Consider the following 27991-nt stretch of genomic DNA (forward strand, 5'->3'; position numbering starts at 1 on the left):
TTAAAAAAATTGAAATTAATTAATGCAGAATAGGACTACAGAATTGAAACTGCATTTTCCTGTAAAATTCTTAAAAGAAAACTTAATACATTTTAAACAATACTTGTGGTGCCCACTTCTGACTCACCCAGCATTATAGTCAAATATAAATTATATTTAATTATAATTTTAGTTAATCTCAGATGGGTCTTGGAAGGGGTGCTTGGGGGACCGAAATTGTCTATAGTGTGTCTGGAAGGGGAAAAATCTGTCCGAGTTCCTGCTACAGATCATAATTTCCTGGCCACTGTTGAAATGTGTATATGTGTGTGGATGTCAAGTGAGGACAGGATGTGGCTTGTCTTGACACAGCTTGGCTGTGATGTTCCCCATTGTCAAATAGCTTGTCAACATTCCCAGCCCTTGTGCAATGTTCCAGCGATTTGTTACAACCAATTAGATCATTTGGAAGGTGGGACTGCAGGTATGCTGTCAGAACCAATCAAATTGGTTGTTGGGGGGGGAAACTGGAAGTTGTCAGGCATTCAGACCTTACTTTCTTCCATTGTTGGTTCCACATAAATTTAAGGCAGAGATATTTATAATAACTTGTTAAATAAATAAAGGCCTAGAAATTGAGGTTGCGCTGCGCCGGGGCTTAACGCCGGAAATTTAGCGCCGGTGCTAAGTTGCGCTGTGCGCGCCAAAAATTCAGTAGCGCCGCGCCCAAACGGCTGCCGGCGCTACTGAAGGCTGTTTGCGCCTGAAAACTGGCGCTACGCGCCGCATTGCGGCGCTATTCCGGCGCTGCGGCGCCCGATGCGGTGCGGCAGGCTCGGGAAGTGCAGGCCTCCTCCTTCAGTTAAGGAGGAGCTGCCTGCACCCGCCCGCTGGCCGGTAAAATCTTCACAAAAATGAGCCCGGCACCTCGGGGAAGTGCCGGGCTCGCAGCCGAGAAGCATCTGTTCCGCGGGGGGGGGGGGGTGGGGGAGTCCGGGAAGGGAGGTGCGGGCAGGCAGCCGGCGGGAAAGCGGCCGGCCGCCGCTCCACCTTTATGCGCCGGCGCAAAGTCGTGCAAGACTCTGTTGCCAGAGTCTTAATTGCGGTTGCCACGGGCGAGGCGGCCGCAACTGAATTTCGGCGCTGGGGCCCGTCACCACGGCAACCGGGACGCTGCGCACACCGATGACGTCATCGGTGCCGGCGCAGCGCTACCGGTGTAACGCCGATGTTGGGCCCTAGTCAATTTCAAAACCGGCTGTAAGTCCAGCGCAATGCCCTCTAGCGCCGCAAAATGGGCGCTAAGCCCACTCAATTTCTAGGCCAAAGAGTCCCCAGTTATAGGTGTGTTTATTTAGTGAAGGTACAGGACAAATAAAGGTGCTAAAATGAAGATTTTAAAATCCTATCAATTTCCTCGATGGAAGTTTCTGGGAAATGTTTTCGTTTATGGTAAGGTTTATTTTCTTTAAGACTGATTGCAGCCGTTTCTATGAGGATGTTCCCTGGGCTGAGTGTATTAACTGGCTTTATCGGAGCATTCCTGTCCCGAAGAAATTGCCACCGTCTGTTTAAGCAAAAGGGAAATAAGGTTGGAGTGATGGTGAGTGCTGCTTGCTTCAAAATATTAGAGAGAGATATACCCGTAGAATTACAGTAGGCTCCAAAATGTTGGAAAGTGCAGCAAATCAGGTGTCAAAAATGAAAATTCCCTGGTCAGAGAGATGCTGCAGCCCCCTCTAAAAAATAAATCTCAGGTGGAGTTGAGGTAAAAGATCAGCCATGATCTCATTGAATGGCGGAGCAGGCTCGAAGGGCCGAATGGCCTACTCCTGCTCCTATTTCTTATGTTATGTTCTTGTGTCTTCAGCAATCTGCTGTCGGTAGTTTCTAAATCCACCATAGTTGCAAACTCTACTTTTGTGTACTGCAGTAAAAGTGATCAAAATGATACATCATGACTAGCCGATGTCCCCTCACACTTTCAACCTAACTCCTTGTCTTCATATTCCATTAGTTCTATATTCAGGGCTGTTTGTGAGTTCTCAGCTTTTTTGGAAGCAGTTGAGCCGCTTTTGATAGTTGTCAGGTTGCCGTGCATAACCATAGGATGGAAGGCTGCAGGGCCTCTGCTGACCATTGGGGGGTGCTCATGGCGACATCGCTGCAGGAAAGAAAGTCAAAACTCCGTAAATGGCTAAAATGTGCTTCAAGCTCAGTTCTTAAAAGCATCAAAAGCTTCTTTTATACAGTCCTTTTCATCCTGATTCTTAGAGATTGGCGTCTGTGCCCAGATTGCTGGTTGTCTAAGCAGTTAACTTTGTTTCCTGTAGCCCGGCGGCAGGATCATATGCCCAAGTAAAACTGGGGCTACAGGTTTGCCAACAGGCTACAAAAATTGGATTTAACACAAATGTTGGGAGCCAGATTCTGAGTTAAAAGAACAATATAAAAGACATTCACATTGCTTCAACAGAAAGTCCAGTGTTTAACCCTGAGGGGAAAGTTTGAAGTTTTCTGTAAGAGCTGGGCAGCAGTGTTGACGGTGTCATTTTCATGCCCTACTTATATTGCAGATCAGCTTCCAGTGAACTAAGACCCAGTTACCGTTGTGCCAAATTTCTCCTGTTTATATTGCAAGATTTGTGCACTTGCAGTTCCTGCAAAGTCACTTCAAGCTCTTCCCACTCTGGCTTTCCCCCAATATCGAGGGAAGGTCCGTTCAAATCAAGAATGTGGAAGTTGCCATGCTGGCCTGTACCAGTGAGTTGAGAGTTTGGTCTGTCCACAGCCAGAATAAAATGTTAGGCCCAACAGCAAGCAAGTTGTCCTGTTGCAGCAATTTTTGCCCAGAACTAGAAGAAAATGGAAGCCATAATGACAATAGCAGCCATTTCCTTTGCCACTGATGGTGTTTTGCTTCCAAATGTAGGGAAGAAAACACCTCATGGGATGACATTCCCTGTCTCCAGAGGCATGCACATCGCCTTCTTATTTATATTACGGGACTGCTTATGCGGGCAAGGCTGCCTCTAGAAGCCGCACTGTAATATAAATGGAGAACCTGCCATTTCTCCCCTATATATTGCCCAGATATACATAGAGAGATTTGTTTTCAGGAACTTTCTCCCCTACCTTCCGCCCCCACCCCACATATAATCCTCTATTTAGAAACTTCACATGCAGACACCTGTCCTAATGGATCAGCACTCTCCTTGCACTGGTCTGCCTGGTTTGTCATTTGGCAACTTCAATGGGTCAAACTTTCACTTTAGATGACATACCTGGTATTTCAGTGCACACACATAAGACATTGGTACTTGACATTCATGCATTAGGTATTTAATGGGGTGTGAAATTCAAGGGCATGCCCTTCAAAACTGGGAAGACTCAATAGATTACTACAACTAAAAGTTACAGAAAAATGAAACTTCACAGCACAGAAGGAAGCCATTCTGAGGCCTTCGTCCACCAATGTGTCAGCCTTGGCTCAGTGCTAGCACTCACCTCTGAGTCAGAAGGTTATGGGTTCAACTCCCACCCCAGGATTTAAGTACATAATTCACTTCAGTGCATTATTGGGGGAGTGCGGCACTGTTAAAAGTGCTGTCTTTCAGATGAGATGTTAAACCGAGGCTCAATCTGGCCTGTTGTGGCACTATTTGAAGAAGAGCGGGTGAGTTCTCCTGGTGTCCTAGCCAACATTTATCGCACACCAACATCACTAAAAACAGATTATCTGGTCATTTATCTCATAGCTGTTAGTGTGACCTTGCTGTGCACAAATTGGCTGCCATGTTTCCTATAGTACATCAGTGATTATACTTTAAAAGTACTTCATTGACTGTGAAGCACTTTGGGATGTCCTGAGGTCATGAACGGTGCTATATAAATGCAAGTTCTTTCTTACTGTTGGATCCTTCAGTTATAAAATGGGAGAGTTACATTGAAATGAAATAATTTTAAGGGAGAATGCATTTCAGCTTTGTCGGCCAAATTTCTGGTGGAGGCTTTCACTCCTAAACTGGGGCCTAATTATGACTATAATTTCATTATTATTACTGTATTTACTGCCATTTCCTTGTTACACAGACAATGTTACTTTTATTTGCTTTGTGCTTTCTCATATAGGAAGTGACTGCCACTTACCCTGAACTCCATGAACTGATGCAATCCATCCAACTGCATCACCTAAAAGAAGATGATGTAATTTTAATCAAAGGGTTACAGCAGCATTCTGAGGCGATAACAGACGGGTTACAGGTAAACCGCAAAGCTAGCAAAATCGACACATCATAAGGCCGCCCTCCTTGCATACTTTCTTGGGTACAGGAGTGAATTTTTATGCTTCTTGAGATGTGGGTTGCCTTAACTAGGGAATGGAACAGTTTCCCAATTTGTAAGTCCTCTTGGTATCAAGCACTGCCAAGTCAGTAATAGCACAGGTTAAATGCAGAGCAAAGCTCTCTGAATTCTAGCCCAATAGTGTGCCTTAATCAAAACCTGGGAAAATCTTGTTCCCCACTTCAACTATCCCCAAGGATCTTCTGAGTAAAATTAATGACTTTGTGCTAAATTATGGTGCAGTTTGTGCTGTTGACTCAAATTAGCAAATGAGATGACACTGAGTAGATTGGGCCTATACTCTCTGGAGTTTAGAAGAATGAGAGGTGATCTCATTGAAACATATTGGACTAAAAAAAACTTCACCGGGGCGCCCCGGAAAAATTAGCGTCCCTGCGCCGGAAATTGAGTGGTTGCGCCCCAAGAGGGAAGTGGGGCGCTACTGGAAGTGCCCCACATCCCTCTTGGGGCGCTGTGAGTCAATATTGCGGCGTTATGTGCCGCAGCGCCACACGCTACGGCACGTCGCGTCGCGGTATTGCATGCCTTCCTCCCCTTCTTAAAGGGGAGGGGCCTTATGCAGCGCAACCTGGGGCCCAGCTGGGCCCCCGGGGATCGGGAGTGCAGGCAAATTTTTCCCCCATCAGATTCTGAAGGGGATTGACAGGGTAGATGCTGAGAGGTTGTTTCCCCAGGCTGGAGAGCCTAGAACTAGGGGGCATAGTCTCAGGATAAGGGGTCGGCCATTTAAGACTGAGATGAGGAGGAATTTCTTCACTCAGAGGGTTATGAATCTTTGGAATTCTCTGCCCCAGAGGGCTGTGGATGCTGAGTCGTTGAGTATATTCAAGGCTGAGATAGATATATTTTTGGACTCTAGGGGAATCAAGGGATATGGGGATTGGGCGGGAAAGTGGAGTTGAGGTCGAAGATCAACCATGACCTCATTGAGTGGTGGAGCAGGCTCAAAGGGCCCACTCCTGCTCCTAATTCTTTGTTCTTATGTTCAAAACTAATTTTCTTTGCAACTGGCACAGAGAGAATTTAATCCTGTCATGGTGTCTGAGCTGGAATTGAATGTAGTTCAAGAGGTGAACGGAGGGTTCGGACCTGCTCCACCCGGCAATTTTCAGCACCTGCTTGCATATTTTAAATCCTTCAGAATTGACTGAGCTGTGGCAAAAGACTGGGATGTGGAAAATAAATTTGTGCTTGTGAATCCACACATGCTCATTACCCAACCCTACCATATTGCTGTGGGAAGGAGAGTCATCTCCAGCAGCTACTTCCAGGGTAACATTGGCAGAGGCACAGCAATAGGTTGATCAGGTGTCCTCTTACCCACAGCCACAGCTGAAATGTGGCAGTAGGAGGTCACAAAGAGATAGAGGAAATAATGTCTTAAATCTCAACTGAAATAGAAACAAAATAATTGCCCGAAACTACTGTAAAAATTAACAATGAAAATGAAGCATTTAGTGCTTACAGGGCCAGACAATAAGAAAGAAGACGTGCATTTACAGCCTTCGTCCAAACATGGACAAAAGAGCTGAATTCTAAAAGTGAGGTGAGAGTGACTACCCATGACAGCAAGACAGCATTTGACCGAGTGTGGCATCAAGCAGCCCTAGTAAAATTGAAGTCAATGGGAATCGGGCGGAAAATTCTCCACTGGCTGGAGTCATACCTAACACAAGAAGATGGCTGTGGTTGTTGTAGGCCAGTCATTCAGCCCCAGGACATCGCTGCAGGAGTTCCTCAGGGCAGTGTCCTAGGCCCAACCATCTTCAGCTGCTTCTTTCCATCACAAGGTCAGAAGTGGGGATGTTCGCTGATGATTGTTCAGTTCCATTCTCAACTCCTCCGATAATGAAGTAGTCTGTGCCCACATGCAGCAAGACCTGGACGACATTCAGGCTTGGGCTGATAAGTGGCAGGTAACATTCGCACCACAGAAGTGCCAGGCAATGACTATCGCCAACATGGCGATAGTCATACCACCTCCTCTTGACATTCAACGGCATTACCATCGCTGAATACCCCACCATCAACATCCTGGGGTCACCATTGACCAGGAAATTAACTGGACCAGCCACATAAATACTGTGGCTACAAGAGCAGGTCAGAGGCTGGGTATTCTGTGGCACGTGATTCACCTCCTGACTCCCCAAAGCCATTTCACCATCTACAAGGCACAAGTCACGAGTGTGATGGAATACTCTCCACTTGCCTGGATGAGTGCAGCGCCAACAACACTCAAGAAGCTCAACACCATCCCGCTTGATTGGCACCCCATCCACTACCTTAAACATTCACTCCCTCCACCACCGGTGCACCATAGCTGCAGTGTGTACCATCTACAAGATGCACTGCAGCAACTCGCCAAGTCTTTTTCAACAGCACTTCCCAAGCCCGTGACCCCTACCACCTAAAAGGACAAGGGCAGCAGGTGCATGGGAACACCACCACCTGCAAGTTCCCCTCCAAGTCACACACCATCCTGACTGGAAATATATCACCGTTCCTTTATCGTCACTGGGTCAAAATCCTGGAACTCCCTCCCTAACAACACTGTGGGAGTACCCTTCATGAACTGCAGTGGTTCAAGAAGGCGGCTCACCACCACCTTCTCAAGGGCAATTAGGGATGGGCAATAAATGCTGACTTTGCCAGCGACGCCCACATCCCATGAATGAATTAAAAAAAATTATATAGTTCCTTTCATGATCTCAAGATGTCCTAAAGTGCTTTATAGCCAATGAAGTACTTCTGAAGTGTAGTCACTGTTGTAATGTAAAATTCAAAGCGCTCTGAATTTTGCCCCAATAATGTGCCTTAATCAAAACCTTGGAAGATCTTCTATGATACTTGTTCCCCACTATGGCCCTTCTGAGTAAATGTAAATAATATAGGAAAGTTACAAAAAGGGAAGTTAGGACAGTAAGAAGGAGTATGAAAGAAAATGAACAAACTATATAGGACATAAAAAAAACCTCTCCACCAGCACATTAGTAATAAGGATAATCATTGTAGGAGTAGGGCCACTAAAGGATGAAGGAGGTAAGCTTGTGGTGGAGTGTCGGAGAATGGCAGAAATACTAAATAAGCACTTTGCTTCAGTTATCACAGAGGAGGTAGAAATTGGGATTGTAGATTAAATTACCAGAAGTTATTATTTAAAGAGGTACTAATGAAGTTACTCAAACAGAGGGTGGTTCACATTCAAAGATTCTGAAGGAAGTTGGAGAAGAAATAATGGAGGCTCTAACTATAATTTTCCAAAATTCTGTGGAAAAGGAAAACTTGCCAGAGGACTAGAGAGTGACAAATATGATTATCGCCTTCAGAAAAGGAGGGATAAGCCAAGAAATTATAGGCCGGTTAGTCTTACTCCAACTGTTGGTAAACAACTGCAGCCTTTACTGTGGGATGAAATTACTAGCCATTTGGAGGAATATGAGTCAATGCGGGCTAGTTAGCATAGACGTCTAAAAGGCATTTCATCCTTGACCGACCTTATGAAAATTCTTTGAAGAAATAACAGAGGGTGGATAACGGAGATGCAGTGGGGGTGGTTGAAACAGATTTTCAAAAAGTTTTTGATGAAATACCACATAAAAAACTTATGGCAAAGATGATGACACTTGGAATTAAATAGGGTACAGGAGCACAGGACCCTTGGTGTATCAAGATACACATGTCATTAAAGATGGTAGCACAAATCGATAAGGTCATAAAAAAAGGTATCTAGAGATATTGGGGATGAAATTGGTCTTGACCATTCATAGCGAATCAGCAGCCTGTTATACACTGCACCCAATTCTTTTATCCATTGAAAACTGGAAAAGAAAATCGGGCATGGAAGAAAACGGGCTGCGGATTCGTTATGAGCCCATTTTGCGCTACCAATTTCACCCCCATAGAATTTGGGCCGGGAATTTGCTGAAAACGTGTGCCATAATAATGGCGCATTTACGGTGTACGCCATTATTCTAGCACACAAGTTCCAGGAAATTATGGTGTGAGAGACTTACGCCATTACTTATGCCACTTCATAATTTCCTGGAACTTTTGCATTATTCTGCTGTTACCCCTCGCCGAAAACGGTTAGAAAGTGATTATCACAGCCCCAACCCTGTTAAAATCAATGACGGTCACAAATTTGCTGCATTGAAGCCAGTCTTCATGCTGCTGCCACTTAGAATTAAAAATGATCATCGCCAATATCGTCAATGCAGCAAATTCCAGGCCAATGTTTCCACTGGTCCATAACACGGTAATGCAATTGTCTCTAGTAATAAACTTCTAATTTAATGGAATGTGAAAGCTGCATCCCCAAATTGGATCTTGTGTCCGATTATTTTATATAATCCACTGGGGGATGGAAGACTGGAAGGAGAATAAACAGGCTCGACTGGTTCAGCTGAATCAGCTTCCATCCTTAAATAGATTAAGAATAGCAGATGGCTGGGAGTGAGTACCAGAAAATATTATTGAGTGGTTCAGATGCTATTTATTGTAATCTGTACTCCAAAATTAGATTACTTCATTCAATGATCATAGTTAAGTCTGAAAACTTCCTCGATGCTTTAACTCGTTCAAGCAGTGAGTTGGACTGGGAAAGTCTCAGGTTTAATCCCTGGCCTGTGGTGATGTCAGAATTAAATTACAGCCTAGAACCAGATTGGGGGGTTTGGATGGTTTATATATAGAATGACAGATAGCCAGGAGGAAGTTACAGGCTGGAATCTAATGAAGAGGTTCAGATGGTTCATACATAGAATAACAGATACCTGGAAGTAACTTACTGGTTGGAATCTAATCAAGGGATTCGAACGATGCAACAAATTGGAAAGGCAGAATCCAAACTCTGAGTGGATTATTTTATGAAATCCCAGTTTTTAATAATAAAAATGCTGTTAATTTTGTGGAGAAGTTTTATTCCGCTTTTGATACATTCTTATGTCGGCACCAGCTCTCAGTGTACTTGGCAATTACGAGTGTGTTTCATAACACTAATATATAATGGCCCGGGCCTAGCAGTCTACGGCGATGGAATGGCACTCGCCGTTCATTACACTTACAGCTGCCCACAGACTTTTTGCGGGCTTTTGAACAGCAACTTACCTGGAGATACCTCGAGATCCTTTTCAGCGCGGCGCCCTCTACAGGGGATCTGGGGCATGTGTGAACAGGGAAGCAACAGCATGTCTCTTCAACCAATCAGATTGAAGACTCCTCACTGAGACACGCAGGGTCTAAACCAGGAAGTGTAAGTTAGAATATTTAATTAATTATAAAATCATGTACAGAAAGCAAAATAGAGAGGGAAAGAAAGATGGGTATAAGAGAGAGACAGGAAAAAAAAAGTTTAAATAATTATTTAAATTTTTAATTTCTTTCAAATGTCCAACAATAATTAAAGGATTCTGTGTTTGTAAAAGTTAGTTTTCACTGCCAGAGAGGCTGTTTGGTAGTAATTAAGATTTACCATGCCATTAAAAATTCACTTACACCTGAATGCAGCAGCCCTAATTTTCTCTGGTGTGTTTAATGGGTAACTAGAGGGTAAGTACAGTAACTTCTCGCCCTTACATGGATTTCAATACAGAGTCTATCGGCGAGGTACCGGTGTAGTGAAGCTTGTGGAGGAGCAGGGCAAATTGGACAGCAACTGAGACCAGGTAAGGCCTCAGAGCGTCGGCGGGAATCTCGAGCGGCAGAGCGGGGCTATAAAAGTCCCCAGAGACCCAGGTAAGGCCTCAGAGCGTCGGCGGGAATCTCGGGCGGCAGAGCGGGGCTATAAAAGTCCCAGAGACCCAGGTAAGGCCTCACAGCGTCGGCGGGAAACTCGGGCGGCAGAGCGGGGCTATAAAAGTCCCAGAGACCCAGGTAAGGCCTCAGAGCGTCGGCGGGAATCTCGAGCGGCAGAGCGGGGCTATAAAAGTCCCAGAGACCCAGGTAAGGCCTCAGAGCGTCGGCGGGAATCTCGAGCGGCAGAGCGGGGCTATAAAAGCCCCAGAGACCCAGGTAAGGCCTCAGAGCGTCGGCGGGAATCTCGAGCGGCAGAGCGGGGCTATAAAAGCCCCAGAGACCAGGTAAGGCCTCAGAGCGTCGGCGGGAATCTCGAGCGGCAGAGCAGGGCTATAAAAGCCCCAGAGACCCAGGTAAGGTGTACCAATCTCCAGTCTGGGAACTCGGAGGGAAGGAGAGAGGTAAAAAGTAATCCAAGTGTGACGTCACCAGAAAGCGGGTAAGTGATTGGTTGGTAAGTATTTCTCCCTTTTTAAGCTTAAATCTCTTTGGTTTATAGTTTCTAAGGTGTGATATTCACCATCTAGAATTGGGGCAGAGGGTATTTAAGAATAATATTAATAAATTTAATTAATTACATAGAATGGGAGATCAGATGATGTGTTGCTGCTGCAATATGTGGGAGCTGGTGGACACCATTGATGCTCACGGTGATCACATTTGCAGTAAGTGTTGGCTGCTCGAGGAATTCCGGCTCCGTGTTGAAGAGCTGGAGTCCGAGCTTCAAACACTGAGACACATCAGGGAGGGGGAGAGTTACCTGGACTCTGTGTATCACGAGGTAGTCACACCAATTAGATTAATTAATTCAGATGTAGTCCGTGGCCAGGGTCAGGATGGTGTGACTAGAAGTGAGGCAGGTACGGGGATCCAGGAGGTAGTGTTGGAGGAGCCGCAGCCCTTGCACTTGTCCAACAGGTTCGAGGCTCTTACTCCCTGTGAGGATGGGAACAGGGATTGCGGGGAGGATGAGCAACCTGGCCACAGCACCGTGGAGCGGGGGGCCATTCAAGTGGGGGGAGTTAAAAGAAATGTTGTAGTGGTAGGGGATAGTATCGTTAGGGGGATAGATAGAGTTCTTTGCAGCCGAGAGCGAGAGTCCCGAAGGCTGTGTTGCCTGCCCGGTGCCAGGGTTAAGGACATCTCCTCTGGGCTGGAGAGAAACTTGGAGTGGGAGGGGGAGGATCCAGTTGTCGTGGTCCATGTTGGTACCAACGACATAGATAGGACAAGGAAGGAGGTTCTGCTGAGGGAGTTTGAGCAGCTAGGGGCCAAATTAAAAAGCAGAACCACAAGGGTAATAATCTCTGGATTATTACCTGAGCCACGAGCGAATTTGGCTAGGACAAATAAAATTAGAGAGTTAAATGCGTGGCTCAAAGACTGGTGTGGGAGAAATGGGTTTTGCTTCCTGGGACACTGGCACCAGTACTGGGGCAGGAGGGAGCTGTTCCGTTGGGACGGGCTTCACTTGGCCAGTGCTGGGACTAGAGTCCTGGCAGATCATGTAACTAGGGCTGTAGAGAGGGCTTTAAACTAACTAGTGGGGGGGGAGGTTCCTAGAGAGCAAATAATAAAAATGACAACAGAGAAGGTCATAGACTTAGGTAGCAGTGGGGAAGTTAAAAACCAGAGCGTGTCAGGAAGGGGCAGAAGGTATGGAGTAAAAGGTAAAGTAATAAAAAGGGCAAAAGCAGGAACTAAGTGTCACAAAACATCTTTGAAAGTTCTCTATCTGAATGCACGTAGCATTCGTAACAAAATAGATGAGTTAATGGCACAAATAACTACATATGGGTATGATCTTGTGGCCATTACAGAAACATGGCTGCAGGGTGACAATGCCTGGGAATTAAACATACCAGGTTATTTAACGATCAGGAAGGAAGGGGAGGTGGGGTGGCTATGTTAATAAAGGAAGGAATCACTGTAATACAGAGAAATTATATTGGGTCAAAAGATCAGGATAATGAAACAGTTTGGGTGGAGGTAAGGAATAATAAGGGGAAAAAAACACTAGTGGGCGTAGTCTATAGGCCTCCGAACAGTGGCAACTCTGTTGGACGGAGTATCAATCAGGAAATAGTTGAGGCTTGTAATAAGGGAACATCTATAATTATGGGGGATTTTAACTATCATATTAATTGGACAAATCAAATTGGGCAGGGCTGCCTTGAGGATGAGTTCATTGAGTGTATTAGGGATGGGTTTCTTGAGCAGTATGTAACTGAACTGACCAGGGGGCACGCAACCTTAGATCTGGTCCTGTGTAACGAGACAGGATTAATTAAAAATGTCCTAGTAAAGGATCCCCTTGGAATGAGTGACCATAACATGGTTGAATTCCATATTCAATTAGAGGGTGAGAAGGTTGGATCTCAAACAAGCGTGCTGAGCTTGAATAAAGGAGACTATGAAGGTATGAGAGCGGAATTGAGTAGAGTGGATTGGGAAAATAGATTAAAGGGTAAGACGATACATGATCAGTGGTGTACATTTAAGGAGTTATTTTACAACTTCCATAAAAAAAATATTCCACTGAGAAGAAAAGGGTGTAAAAGAAAAGACAGCCATCCGTGGTTAAGTAAAGAAATAAAGGATAGTATTCGACTAAAAACAAGGGCATATAAGGTAGCCAAATCTAGTGGGATGATAGAGGATTGGGAAAACTTTAAAAGACAGCAAAAAATAACAAAAAGATTGATTTAAGAAAGGGAAGATAGATTATGAAAGTAAATTAGCAAAAAATATAAAAACAGATAGTAAGAGTTTTTATAGTTATATAAAAAGAAAAAGGGTGGCTAAAGTAAATGTTGGTCCCTTAGAGGATGAGACCGGGAAATTAATGGTGGGAAATATGGAGATGGCAAAAACACTGAATGAATATTTTATATCAGTCTTTACAGTAGAAGACACTAAGAATATCCCAACACTGGACAAACAGGGGGCTAAAGGGGGGGAGGAGCTAAACACGATCAAAATCACTAAGGAAGTGGTACTCGGTAAAATAATGGGACTCAAGGCAGATAAATCACCTGGACCTGATGGCTTACATCCTAGGGTCTTGAGGGAAGTGGCAGTAGGGATTGTGGATGCATTGGTAATAATTTTCCAAAACTCCCTGGACTCGGCAAAGGTCCCGGCAGACTGGAAAACTGCTAATGTAACACCCTTATTTAAAAAGGGCAGTAGACAGAAGGCTGGAAACTATAGACCGGTTAGCCTAACATCTGTGGTAGGTAAAATTTTGGAGTCCATTATTAAGGAGACAGTAACAGGACATTTGGATAATCATAATTTAATAGGACAAAGTCAGCATGGTTTTATGAAGGGGAAGTCATGTTTGACAAATTTGCTGGAGTTCTTTGAGGAAGTAACATATAGGGTGGATAAAGGGGAATCAGTGGACGTAGTGTATTTAGACTTCCAAAAGGCATTTGACAAGGTGCCACACAAGATTATTGCTTAAGATAAAAAATCACGGGATTGGGGGTAATATTCTGGCATGGATAGAGGATTGGCTATCTAACAGAAGGCAGAGAGTTGGGATAAATGGTTCATTCTCAGACTGGCAATCAGTAACTAGTGGTGTTCCGCAGGAGTCAGTGCTGGGTCCCCAACTCTTTACAATCTATATTAACGATTTGGAGGAGGGGACCGAGTGTAACATATCAAAGTTTGCAGATGATACTGAGATGGGAGGGAAAGTAGTGAGTGAGGAGGACATAAAAAACCTGCAAGGGGACATAGACAGGCTAAGTAAGTGGGCAGAGATTTGGCAGATGGAATACAATACTGGAAAGTGTGAGGTTATGCACTTTGGCAGGAAAAATCGTAGAGCAAGTTATTATCTTAATGGCAAGAAACTGGAAAGTACTGAAGTACAAAGGGATCTGGGGGTCCTGGTGCACGAAACTCAAAAGGTTAGTATGCAGGTGCAGCAAGTGATTAAGAAGGCCAATGGAATGTTGGCTTTCATTGCTAGGGGGATAGAATATAAAAATAGGGAGGTATTGCTTCAGTTGTACAAGGTATTGGTGAGACCGCACCTGGAATACTGCGTACAGTTTTGGTGTCCATACTTAAGAAAGGACATACTTGCTCTCGAGTCAGTACAAAGAAGGTTCACTCGGTTAATCCCGGGGATGAGGGGATGGACATATGAGGAGAGGTTGAGTAGATTGGGACTCTACTCATTGGAGTTCAGAAGAATGAGAGGCGATCTTATTGAAACATATAAGATTGTGAAGGGGTTGGATCGGGTGGATGCGGGGAGGATGTTCCCGATGATGGGTGAAACTAGAACTAGGGGGCATAGTCTTAGAATAAGGGGCTGCTCTTTCAAAACTGAGATGAGGAGGAACTACTTCACTCAGAGGGCGGTAGGTCCATGGAATATGCTGCCTCAAAAAGCTGTAGAAGCTACATCATTACATAAATTTAAAACAGAAATAGACAGTTTCCTAGAAGTAAAGGGAATTAAGGGTTACGGGGAGCGGGCAGGAATTTGGACATGAGTCTAGGTTCGGATCGGTCATGGCCCTGTGGGTAGCGGAGCGGGCCCAGGGGCCGTGTAGCCTGATCCTGCTCCTATTTCGTGTGTCTAATTCTGTTAGATTCAGGAGATGGTTCTGTGATAGTGGATTGGCGGTTAGGATCAGATCAGCCATGATCTTATTGAATGGCGGAGCAGGCTCAAGGGGCCGAGGGGCCGATTGGCCTACTCCTGCTCGTATTTCTTATGTTCTTATGTAACTTCCGGATTTCCGCGTTTAACTGCGCATGTGCGGACTCTGGAAGTTGCTGTCCGATTTACTCCATAATAACAGTGAACGCTGTTAGCCTCGCCGTTATTCTTAACGTAAAATCCGGGCCAATGATGTTCATATGAAAAGATTTAGGCCAGGAATTTCCTTGGAGCTGCTCCTGCTCTGCTGCCATAACTTTAGCGGAGGTAAGGCATAAACCTTGTCTATACACATAAATCGGGTTTCCGCTGCACTTCCAACAAAGTTATGGCAGCAGAGCAGGAGAAGCTCCAAGGAAATTCCTGACCCGAGTTATAATGTTCCTGCTATATAAAACTAAATAGTATTTTTACTGAAGTACATGGTTAAACTGGTTGATATTTTATGTTTTGAATAACAGAATTCAACAGAAGGAGTAATGTGCCTGTCACCCTCTCCCAGCAACAACAGTAGTTCTGTATTCTACAGCCTCAGAAAATATGCATTGGGATTCCAGCATGCAATCCATGCAATTACCAGAGATTTTCCTGATACCAACAGTCAGAGTACAGAGAGATCCCAGCACGCTCCTACTACTGATACTTCGCTTCCTGACGCCAATACTTCTCAAAGAGTAAACGTACCTGCTCCTGATGTCTATACTTACCTTCATAATACTCCCTTTCCTGGTGTTGACATTCCACCTCTTCCCAGTACTGACCTTCCAGTATCAGAGCAGTTGTGTCAGCTGAAGTTAGTTGCTCAAAGGCTTTCTAGTTCTGTACAACCTGCAGCATGTAGTCTTGCAGAGGGCATTCAGTTGCCAAATGTAACAACAGATGTGGTTGTAGGAACTCCTTCCAATCTTCCATCCCCCAGTGGATCACAATTCTTGGAAGTACTTTCCTATTATGCAGAGGGGATGTCAAATGAGATACTTAGCACAGTGTTTGAGGACAGTGCACCTCCGGGGATGAAAACTACAATTTTCCACATGAAACAGCCAGAGGCCTGGACACCCAGTGAAGGCCATTTTTCACCAGAGATGTTTTTTCATGATATCAGCCCGCACTCCCATTCAAATCAAACTTTTGCAGATATTGGAGAGTCTCTCAAATCATCACAAGATGATTTAAGGACAAGCAGAGCAATAGGAGCTGGGAGGAACTTTGAAGTATCAAAAGGTGGGAGGGAAGATGCTCCTCACAGTGGCATAGCCTATCTGGCAAGCAGAGAGGCTTCCAGTATTATTCAGAAGTCTTTTCAGGAGGTTGGGTTTCGAATGGAAGAGACCTTTGCTGACCACATTTCACAGTTGATAATTGCCAACGCATCAGGAGAAGCAGTAGCTACAATGCTTCCTGTTGTGGAGAGTTACGCACTGAGATTGACCCAGGGAGTCATTTGTGACAGCACCAGGGAAGCAAGCTTCGGAAGGATGGTGACAAGAAACAAATTGCAGCAGTTTGAAGAAGAAGAAGAAGAACACCTCGCTAATATTGGACAACATAAAAATAAAGCTTCAGATCTTTCAGTGATGTCAACAATGCTGCTGTCTCAATCAGACATCCTTACACATGAACTTAATCATCTTACAAGAACCACAGTGAGTTCACCATGTGCTGGAGTAAGACCATTGGTTGATGGTGAACAAGTTGAAAGTTTAACCAAAGTATCGCAGCAGTATTTGGATGATTCTTCCCCAGACAGGGGAAGGCATTTATCAGCATCAGACAAGGAAAGATCTGATGATCAGGACTACGAGAAACTCATGTTTGATAAACTTGGGCTCACCAAGAAGGGGTCACTGGACTATCCTGATGCACCACCACCTACACCACTGAGACCACAGCTAGGTGGCAGTCAGAGGAGTTTTACTAGAAAGCTCAAGGGAGGTTTGGCAAAAGAATTCCTTCCTTCACCCCCTCCACCAACCCCAAAGGAAACCATCAATTTTTGCTTGTCTGAGGAGGATCGAGACACTGAGGAAAAGGCTGAATTTATAAGAAAGCTAATACGATCATTGTCTCAAGAGTTTAGTGGAAAAGACACTGCTGGGATTTCTGAGGAGCCAGAGGAGGAGAGGTTGCAGAATTTGGAGCAGGAGTTTCCGGCTTCAAAAAGTGAACCAACAGAGAGTTCGTGCACAGATGAAAAAAAGGTACAAGACTATTTTAGTCATTTGGTGTCAGGTATTGTCTTTTCATCTGCACAAGTAATTTGTAGCATCATGGGAGAAAGCCTTGATCCTAAAGCACCTAAGGGCCAGAAGTGTGATGGTGTAATGTTTAGCAATGAACACCAGCTGAAAACCCAGGCCTCAGAAGAACTGAACCCACTTCCTTCTGATACAGTTATCCTGGAAACAGAAAGGATTCCAAATGAACACAATGAGGATAAACACAGAGCCAGTTTTCCAATAAGAGAGGAGGGCCTGTTATGGGAATATGCTGAACGATTAGCACAGGAAGTCATCAATGCAGTTATCAACTTTCTGAATCAAATTGAATTACTTGAACATGGAGAACATAAAATGGACAGAAAAGGTGAAATATCTTCTGCTGAGAATGCAAACAAAGATTGTAGGCATTCACATCACATTCAGCAGGTAATTTCCATGTCAGAAGAGTTGGTAAAAAGGATGGTAAAGTCTGGCCTCCAACTATTTAAAACTCAGTATCAATTGCAGCAGGCCAGCTATACCAGCACTGTGAGCTTACCTCAGGATTACAGTGAGTCTGTACATGCATCAGAACAGCTGCAGAACAAAGATCCTGCAACCAGAAGCATTGACGAGAAGCCTTTTTTCATTGGGGACAATACAGAGCAGCAGCTTATCAAAAAATCACTGGAAACAATGAAATCTGAGGCAAGCAGCCAAGCTGTGTGTCTCTGCAGTGATTCTGTGTTTACTGAAGAAGAGCAAAATCCAGAAACTGGAGGCTCAGGATGTGGAATTGGCATCAGAACCATTGCAAGCCCCCACGAAGGAACAAATTATGTCAATGACAACTATTTAAGTTCTTTCAACAATCCATATAAGCAGTCACAGATAGATGTGAAGACTGAAGAGCTCACTGGAGAGAATCTGAGTTGCTTTGTTCAAGCAGGAACAAAAATGAGCTTGTTTGGACAAGAGAGGGAAAGGTTATGTCAGCATGAAGATGAGGATGCATTTCTAGCCCTTAATACAGAGTCCATTATTAATGATGAAGAAAAGTCTCCCATTTTGGAATTGTCTAAAGTGATATTGAAGGATCCAGACCACAAACCAGCAAATAAAACATATGCTGAAGGCCTAGCAGAAGCTATACTGAAGTCCTCCTTGGCTGATGCATGTAGATACTGTAGTGCTGGACCAGATTTAAAGGAGGTACCAACACGTTCTCCAAAAACGGATGAATTGTGCAGGAAACCTCTTTCAGTTTCCAACAGCTCAGGAGAACAGAGTCCAGAGCCCCAACAGAAGAAACAGATAGGAGAATCGTTCAAGGACAGAGGAGTAGGTGTTCCCATAATTCTGAACACTAAATCACAAAGACTAAATGTTGTTGAATATACAGGTGTAACATCAACAAAACAAGCACAAGAAGATCTGAATCGGCCTGCTGTCACATTACAGTGGCAGGCTGAACAACAGGAAGACTGTGAGGAAATACAGCACTCTACTTCCCTGGCTCCGAGGGCAATAGAACTTTTGTTGGTGAACTTTAACTCTAAGTCTGCTGCTGCTGATGTACAGGTGCAAGCAATGCTGCAGTGGGCAGCAGCTTCTCAGCTTAACGTCTCCAAGATTCACGTAAGGAATTCGAGTGAGGACTTCATACGGGTAAGTTCCACAAACTGGGGATTATTAAGATACCTTTCCTACCATGAGATCACAATTTATGTAAATTGGTCATGACAGTGTGTGAATTAATGAATTAGCAAAGCTGCAAAAGAATGTATCATAGTTATACTGTGTTAAATAGTTACTTAGAAAGGTTTACTGTGATGGTAAAAGGATATATTTGGTTGAAAACATTTTAAGTTAACCTACCTACTGGTTGGAATTTCAGAATGCACCAGTGGATGTATCTGTTAAAGATTATTTTTATTTGTTTTGAGCTATGTCCATCCAATATTTTACAAAAGATCAACAGTTGCACATACATTTGAAAACTTTACAAAAAATAATGGGAGATTTTTTGTTTAAAGTTGACCCCTTCAGGAAACCCTTTTAAAAGTTGTTTAAAGAAAGCAGGTGGCTTTCCCAGATTGGCCTGTGGGAAATGCATCACATGACTTGGCACTGAACCATACGGAACCAGAAGGTCCCAGGTTCAGTCTTTGGACTGTGTTGTGTCAGCTGATTTCAACCGAGGTCAACAGCTGAAGCTCCTGGGCTGGGTGTTTTTTTTTCTGATCAACATCCAGGGACCTCTATTACAAATTGTAGATAGGGTCAGGCTTGGCTGTGTTGTTCCTACAACCAAATAGCTTTCTGACAATCACTTTTTTTAAAGTTCGCATTTGAAGAATGGCCACCAGGGTGAGGTATCAATCGCATTTTCTGTAGAACTATTTCTTGGCAAAATTCACTGCTTTCAGAGAGAAGGCAGGGACACAATGGATGTTGGATGGTTTTCCATTTCATTGAATGTTCCCTACTCGTGTGGCTTATGACTTCATTCATTGCAAGAGGCCAGAGCCAGTATACCTGACCAGGCTGGAAATACTGACTGGAGAAAGAGAGAGTGCTTTTTTTCTGGAGCAAATTTAAAATCTACTCCAGCTGACAGTTTAATATGCAGATAGGAACTAAAGCATTCTGGCTCCTCTGGCGTCATGCCGTTATTTACAACTTCATATCTATTGAGAAGCATCTGGGAAGGCGCCAAACACCTCGAGTTTCTTCGCCGGGAGCAAGCGGAAGCCAAGCGCAGGCAGCGCAAGGAGCGCACGTCATCCCAAGCACCCCACCCACCTGCCCCTTCAACCACCGTCTGCCCCACCTGTGACAGAGACTGTAGGTCCCGCATTGGACTCATCAGTCACCTGAGAACTCATTTTTAATGTGGAAACAAGTCATCCTCGGTTCCGAGGGACTGCCTGCCTAAGAATCTATTGAAAACATACTTCAAGCAACTTTATCTTATCAGTTGGCTCATGCAGTATTTATAACCTGCCTGTATTGATGAACACAGCTGAATGGTGCTAATGAGTTAATCTGCTTTAACCAGCAGCACTTCTCCTGAGAAAAATCAAACCATGGTACAAACATTAAAAGTGTTGGAGGGATTCTTTGGATATGGTATTCATCCAATTAGAGAAGCTGACACAACACAGTCGCCACTAATTAAATGTGATTATTTTCAACTAAACACATACAAGTGTTCTAAAAATAGGATGTATCATGGCCTACAGGGCGATGAGTTAAATATCACAAAGCCAGTGTATACCAGTTGTGATTTATAAATATTTGTTTCATATTTATCATTTCAATATATAGTTTTGAGATTGTTAATATTTATTTTTTCTCCCTTCCCTTCCAATTCCAATTTCCCAAACCACTCATATGCTGAATTCTAGAAAGCAGAGGGGTAGAAACATAGAAAAATAGGAGCAGAAGTAGGCCATTTGGCCATTCAATGTGATCATGGCTGATCCTCTATCTCAATACTGTACCATATTTCTGCGCTCTCCCCATACCCCTTGATGCCTTTTGTGTCTAGACCTTTTGGGTCACCTTTGCCTTTTCAACATCAGCCACTACGAAGTACAAGGGCTACCTTGCGACGCCTCTCTCTCTCTCTCTTTTTCCCTCTCTCTTGTGACTATAAGTTGCAGTGAAATAATACACTGATACTTCCTCTTTGAGACTGAGTCAGGTGACTGACATCGGAATGTCTATTGTTGCTAGATTCTTTGCGAGACTGTTGCAGAAGTGAAGTCAAATGTTGTTTACTTTCTTATAAATAGATCAGTTTAAAAAACAAAAAAACCCTCAGCCATATCATGCAATACTTGTGGATTGCACTTGGTGCTTCTCCTGCAGCAGTACAGCTAAGATTGCAAACTCAACGGAAGCAGAAATAGAAACCGTCTCGCCACTCCACGATAATACGTACTGTTACCACAATGAACCGTGTTTACCCATTGCATCCTTTATTCATGTCATGAAGCTACTAAAAAGGCAATCTTAGTTGTTAAATATACATAGGCCCTGAATTCGCGGTAGGCGACGTAGCTAAGGGGTGTGCTGCTGACATCCGAACAAATTCCGCACTTACCTCATGCAAACCACCCCCTTCGAAAAGTTGCTTTCAAACGCTGCAGAGTTGTGCGCAGCGTAGTGGCCCACGGATCCCAGGGGCACGCCGTTGTGTGTATGTGAACCTGGGATCACGTGGAGCGGTGCTCCTTTCATTTCCTGACTCTTAGCCAATCAGGAGATTGCCGATTTGCCCACAACTCATTTAAAATAATTTAGCAGCAAGAAATGCTATTTTAATAAATTACGATCACTGAAATAGTACTTCTTACACAAACCAAGATCATAATACACAAACCTATGATTACAGTCTTAGTCCTATTGAATTTGTTTCTCCTCTATTAGACTACCTAACTTTTGATTAATTTAAATAATCTAAAGTTGAGAATTTAAATGTCTGATAACATGAGGAAATCATGAAAGTGAATTAAATCCTATCGAAATAGAAGTTAGGAATTAAACCGAAACTACAAAAGGCTTTTGGGCAGCAAAAAGGCCGTTTTCAATCTCGAACAAATGAAAGTTTCTTTCAAAGTTTGTATCTGCTCAGACACGAACCAATGCCTCATTGTTATGGGCTGCAGCATAAACTAATACAACCTTCTCAAACCGCGCCCCCCCCCTGCCTTACGCTGTACAACAGGCTCCTGTGCCTGTTTACACCAGACGTAAACATTTTCAGGGTGACTAATGCGCAGTAGCTGGGCAATTAGCCCAACTTTTTGCCAGCACATTGATTTGAATCGGTAGGTAAAACGTGCAGTGAAGCCGATGTGCAGTCGGAACTTGAAAGATCGCAAGTTTGGGATTTGGCACAAGGGCATGCGGAAATCCTGAATTTGCGGTCAATTTCAAAGGCGGTATGGCAGCGTACTCTCAGAGTACGCCGTCATACCAACCGCGAATTCAGGGCCATAATGTTTTAATCAATGAAGCTGCTTTATGATGTCTTGCAGATGCTACTGTGATATCAGAGTGGTCACTTGTAGTATTCCAGTTGGATTGTCTTTAGGACCTGATTGGAAAACGATTTGACCATAAAGTGATGACAGTAATCTCTCTCTCTGTTCCAGTTCCCGAATTTGTTGACACTAGCTGAAGAGGAGGAATGGACGGTGGGAGGCCTGCTTCGTGCAGTGCTAGACTTCTATGAAAGAAACCAGACAGCAGCCAGCCCAACACTCTTCGACTGTCTCCTTGAACACCTGGATAGCATTCAGACTCGCAGTATACCGCACAGAACCTCCAGCTAAGCTCTTGGCTTTTACCCAGAAAATTGTTTAAGTAATGACTCACAGCCAACCTTTCATAGTTTTTTTTTAAATGTAGAATGCAATACATTTTCAGCATCCCAAGGGAAAGATGCCTGGAAGAATTTGAGTTTGGAAGGAGTAAAGAAGGAGTTGTTTGTTGAAACTGTCTGCCTCTCATCTGCTCCCAACCCTCAGACTAGTTTCATGTTATACTAAAAGATCAAGTGCTATGTTTTTAAAAAGGTCTAAATTGACCGTCACACTCTTTCTTGGGGTAGAGTTCTCTTATCTTTAGGCCTGTGATCTGTTTCGAGGCCACTCCTCCTAAATGGTAGTCTGCAACCAGCGATGAGGAGGTGCATCAGCATGGCCTGAGTTGACACCCCTCATTCTCCAAGGTGCTCGGACAGCTTTCTGTACAAGCATAGGTACAATGCAGCAGAAGCACTTATGTGCTGTACCCACCTTGCCTTCCTATCATGCCCTCCTTTTGCATTATTTATTTTTCACTGTACCCTTTTCCACTTCATGGCAGTCATGTGGAGGTGCTGAAGGTTTATAAGAAATTAAACAACCTGGAGAATATTAATTGAAAACGCCATTTGAAAATGTCAGGTGTTTTTTTTTGGCTGCCTACCTCAGCACCCATCAGGGTAGTGGTTTTAGAGGAGAGCTTACCTAAAAGAGAGAAAGGAACCTTAAATGAGGACTGAAAAAATCTTTAAAAAAAATAGTTGGTAGTGAAAACATAAAAGACTGGAATTGTATGTTGTGTCATTTTAATTTATTCCTACTTGATTGGCACAGTAATGGAAGCTGTAACACGGCTAATTGCTGGTGTAAATAGTCCAGCTGAATAGGTTGGGATTTCTTACTTACATTTTTTAATCTTTTTCCTTGTCACACAATTTATCTGCTTTTATACTGTACCTGCAGCCTTTGGATGTCAAGGTAAACTCTGGATTATTCAGCCACAACAATGAGTCTTTTCTAAGCCATTAACTGTATGTGTTCATTCTGAAGTCATACTTTTACATTCCTACTGCTTGTGTCATTGTTAATATATGTCAATTAATGTGGGAATTTCCTGATACCTGTGGATTCGTTTAGTCACTTTTTTCCAGGTGTGAGTGCAAAGTGCCATTTTCTGTTGGCTCTGAATGCTTGATTTAATAATTGTGCTTTAGCATTTGTCTAGGAGACTGGTGAATGCATCAGCCTTTGCCATCACATAGTGTGATTTAGAAAACTAATCATTAAACCACTCAAGCTAAACAAAACTCCCTCCATGGTTCAGTGAATAAATGCACCATACACTGTAGTACTGAACCACACAAATCAAAGTTTGATCCCTGATTTGTACTGAGTTAGCTAATCAAGCTGGGTGGGAATGGGGTACTGCATTGGCCTCACTATCCCCAGGTTAGGTCGGAGCCAGTTTTCCTCACTGGCTCACTATTTATGATTCCTGCTGGAAAGTGTGGATGCATGAACAAGATCTTGACTGATTCTAATGCTCCCATTCACATATGCTGGCAGTACCCAGGGAATTGTACCAAGTTTGAGTCAACATCTTGGCTGGGGAGTCTAGAACCAGGGGCCACAGCCTCAGGATAAAGGGTAGGCCATTCAGGACTGAGATGAGAAGAAATTTCTTCACAGAGGGTGGTGAATCTTTGGAATTCTCTAACCCAGAGGGCTGTGGAGGCTCAGTCATTGGGTATATTCAGAACAGAAGTCGATAGATTGCGGACTAGTAAAGGCATCAAGGATTATGGCGATAGGGCTGGTGAATGGAGTTGAGGCAGAAGATCAGCCATGATCTCATTGAATGGCGGAGCAGGCTCGAAGGGACGAATGGCCTACTCCTGCTCCTATTTCTTATGTTCTTCAGCAGAGGGGTGAAAATTGGACAGGAAAAACAAGACAACAGCAAGTTTGCCTCAAGGTGACTTTATAATTTGGGTTGCTGAGCAGGCATGTTGTTTTGGAGGCTTGCCAAACCTGGAAAGGTTTAACTTAGGCTAGTGAATGAATGAAAAGTTTTCCGCATTGTGTTGCAGGAAAGGGACATTGAAAGTCCTCTGCAGTTGGATTTTTTGTGAGGTGGCTAAACAACATATGGTGCAGCTTTTAAAAAATATTCACTTAAAGCAGTACACATTTGAGTAGATGAGCCAGGGATCAGAGACTAGAAGGCTTAATGGAAGGTCTCAACCTTGTATCAGTCCATCCTCTGTTCCTTGCTGCAGTAAATGTGCCAGAGTGGATTTTTCCTTTTCAGTCAAATCTTCCCAAAATTAAAGGCTGTGAGCTCTTCAGTGAAGAGCCTGACATGTTTTAATGTTCTGAAATGGTGCTTGTTTCACCTCTGACTCGGAACAGTGTCAGGCTGAACACAGGCTGGGGACAGTGCCAGGCTGGGAAGAGGCTGGGGACAGTGTCAGGCTGAACACAGGCTGGAAACAGTGCCAGGTTGGGCACAGGCTGGGGATAGTCCCAGGCTGGGAAGAGGCTGGGGACAGTCCCAGGTTGGGAACAGTGTCAGGCTGAACACAGGCTGGAAACAGTGCCGGGTTGGGCACAGGCTGGGGACAGTGCCAGGCTGGGAAGAGGCTGGGGACAGTGCCAGGCTGGGAAGAGGCTGGGGACAGTCCCGGGCTGGGAAGAGGCTGGGGACAGTCCCAGGCTGGGAACAGTGACAGGCTGGGCACAGGCTGTAAACAGTGCCAGGTTGGGCACAGGCTGGGGACAGTGCCAGGTTGGGCACAGGCTGGAGACAGTGCCAGGCTGGGAAGAGGCTGGGAACAGTCCCAGGCTGGGAAGAGGCTGGGAACAGTCCCAGGCTGGGAAAAGGCTGGGGACAGTCCCAGGTTGGGCACAGACTGGAAACAGTGTCAGTCTGGGCACAGGCTGGAAACAGTGCCAAGTTGGGCACAGGCTGGAAATAGTGCCAGGCTGGGACAGTGCCAGGCTGGGGCAATGCCAGGGTGGGCACAGGCTGGGGACAGTGTCAGGCTGGGAACAGTGCCAGGCTGGGCACAGGCTGGAAATAGTGCCAGGCTGGGACAGTGTCAGGCTGGGGCAATGCCAGGTTGGGCGTAGGCTGGGGACAGTGTCAGGCTGGGACAATGTCGGGCTGGGACAGTGCCAGGGTGGGCGCAGGCTAGGGACAGTGTCAGGCTGGGACAGTGCCAGGCTGGGGACAGTGTCAGGCTGGGGACAGTGCCAGGGTGGGCGCAGGCTGGGGACAGTGTCAGGCTGGGGACAGTGCCAGGGTGGGGGAATGCCAGGGTGGGCGCAGGCTGGGGACAGTGTCAGGCTGGGGACAGTGCCAGGGTGGGGGAATGCCAGGGTGGGCGCAGGCTGGGGACAGTGTCAGGCTGGGGACAGTGCCAGGGTGGGCGCAGGCTGGGGACAGTGCCAGGGTGGGCGCAGGCTGGGGACGGTGCCAGGGTGGGCGCAGGCTGGGGACGGTGCCAGGGTGGGCGCAGGCTGGGGACAGTGCCAGGGTGGGCGCAGGCTGGGGACGGTGCCAGGCTGGGGACAATGCCAGGGTGGGTGCAGGCTAGGGACGGTGTCAGGCTGGGGACGGTGCCAGGGTGGGCGCAGGCTGGGGACGGTGTCAGGCTGGGGACAGTGCCAGGGTGGGCGCAGGCTAGGGACAGTGTCAGGCTGGGACAGTGCCAGGCTGGGGACAGTGTCAGGCTGGGGACAGTGCCAGGGTGGGCGCAGGCTGGGGACAGTGTCAGGCTGGGGACAGTGCCAGGGTGGGGGAATGCCAGGGTGGGCGCAGGCTGGGGACAGTGTCAGGCTGGGGACAGTGCCAGGGTGGGGGAATGCCAGGGTGGGCGCAGGCTGGGGACAGTGTCAGGCTGGGGACAGTGCCAGGGTGGGCGCAGGCTGGGGACAGTGCCAGGGTGGGCGCAGGCTGGGGACGGTGCCAGGGTGGGCGCAGGCTGGGGACGGTGCCAGGGTGGGCGCAGGCTGGGGACAGTGCCAGGGTGGGCGCAGGCTGGGGACGGTGCCAGGCTGGGGACAATGCCAGGGTGGGTGCAGGCTAGGGACGGTGTCAGGCTGGGGACGGTGCCAGGGTGGGCGCAGGCTGGGGACGGTGTCAGGCTGGGGACAGTGCCAGGGTGGGTGCAGGCTGGGGACAGTGTCAGGCTGGGGACAGTGCCAGGGTGGGCGCAGGCTGGGGACAGTGTCAGGCTGGGGGAATGCCAGGGTGGGCGCAGGCTGGGGACAGTGCCAGGCTGGGGGAATGCCAGGGTGGGCGCAGGCTGGGGCCAGTGTCAGGCTGGGGACGGTGCCAGGGTGGGCGCAGGCTGGGGACAGTGCCAGGGTGGGCGCAGGCTGGGGACAGTGTCAGGCTGGGGGAATGCCAGGGTGGGCGCAGGCTGGGGACAGTGTCAGGCTGGGGACAGTGCCAGGGTGGGCCCCGGCTGGGGACAGTGTCAGGCTGGGGACAGTGCCAGGGTGGGCGCAGGCTGGGGACAGTGTCAGGCTGGGGACAGTGCCAGGGTGGGCCCCGGCTGGGGACAGTGTCAGGCTGGGGACAGTGCCAGGGTGGGCGCAGGCTGGGGACAGTGTAAGGCTGGGGCAATGCCAGGATGGGCGCAGGCTGGGGACAGTGCCAGGGTAGGCGCAGGCTGGGGACAGTGTCAGGCTGGGGGAATGCCAGGGTGGGCGCAGGCTGGGGACAGTGCCAGGGTGGGCGCAGGCTGGGGACAGTGTCAGGCTGGGGACAGTGCCAGGGTGGGCGCAGGCTGGAGACAGTGGCAGGCTGGGGCAATGCCAGGGTGGGCGCAGGCTGGGGACAGTGTCAGGCTGGGGACAGTGTCAGGGTGGGCGCAGGCTGGGGACAGTGTCAGGCTGGGGCAATGCCAGGGTGGGCGCAGGCTGGGGACAGTGTCAGGCTGGGGACAGTGTCAGGGTGGGCGCAGGCTGGGGGACCGTGTCGGGCTGGGTACAGTGCCAGGGTGGGCGCAGGCTGGGGACAATGTCAGGCTGGGACAGTGCCAGGGTGGGCGCAGGCTGGGGACAGTGTTAGGCTGGGGACAGTGCCAGGGTAGGCGCAGGCTGGGGACAGTGTCAGGCTGGGGCAATGCCAGGGTGGGCGCAGGCTGGGGAACTGGATTGTGCACAGGTATGAGTGAATGCTGCTTACTTTATGTGTATGTTTGCTTTGTTATTTATATTTCCCCTTCCTTGACAACATTTGTTTTATTTTAAGTATTCCACATGCCCTTCTGCTGGTGTGGTGAAGGAATGAGATGAACCTATTCCAGTCACTTTTTCCTTCTGTTTGAGAAGGTGTACTTTGCCTCAAATGTACATGTTGCTCTATTTTGATGCAAATTGGAGCCTGTAGTTTCAGTGATCTCACAAGGAGTATATTACAGAGCAGTATTTTTCTACTTATCTTTTTATTTTACAAAATTTGTTTTACAGTCAATGTGTAACAGTTTGAAGACCTTGTTCTGCATTTATGAATAAAATGTAAATTTTCTTGAATGTGCTTTGTTATTATTCATGTATCCTTAATTTAGTTTGAACAATGTTGATCTTGACAGAGTGGGAGCTGAGTGGACAGCTGTATTATCATCCCATACAACAAG

At 46.2% G+C, this 27991-nt stretch overlaps 1 protein-coding gene across 1 annotated transcript in view; it reads left to right on the forward strand.

Moving 5' to 3' along the window:
• The window catches only part of LOC147125113 (uncharacterized), a 56863-nt gene extending 31232 nt beyond the window's left edge, over positions 1-25631 (forward strand). The window contains exons 3-5 of the mRNA XM_085997545.1: positions 4111-4242; positions 15286-18693; positions 22191-25631. Of these exons, the coding sequence (XP_085853671.1) occupies positions 4111-4242; positions 15286-18693; positions 22191-22370 (3720 nt within the window). The 3' untranslated portion in view covers positions 22371-25631. The remainder of the gene's footprint in view (positions 1-4110; positions 4243-15285; positions 18694-22190) is intronic.
• The last annotated feature ends 2360 nt before the right edge of the window (positions 25632-27991 follow it).

Source organism: Somniosus microcephalus, chromosome 1, assembly GCF_052327205.1.
Source record: "Somniosus microcephalus isolate GS21.2 chromosome 1, FLI_Smic_1.0, whole genome shotgun sequence".
NCBI classification, from domain to species: Eukaryota; Metazoa; Chordata; class Chondrichthyes; order Squaliformes; family Somniosidae; genus Somniosus; species Somniosus microcephalus.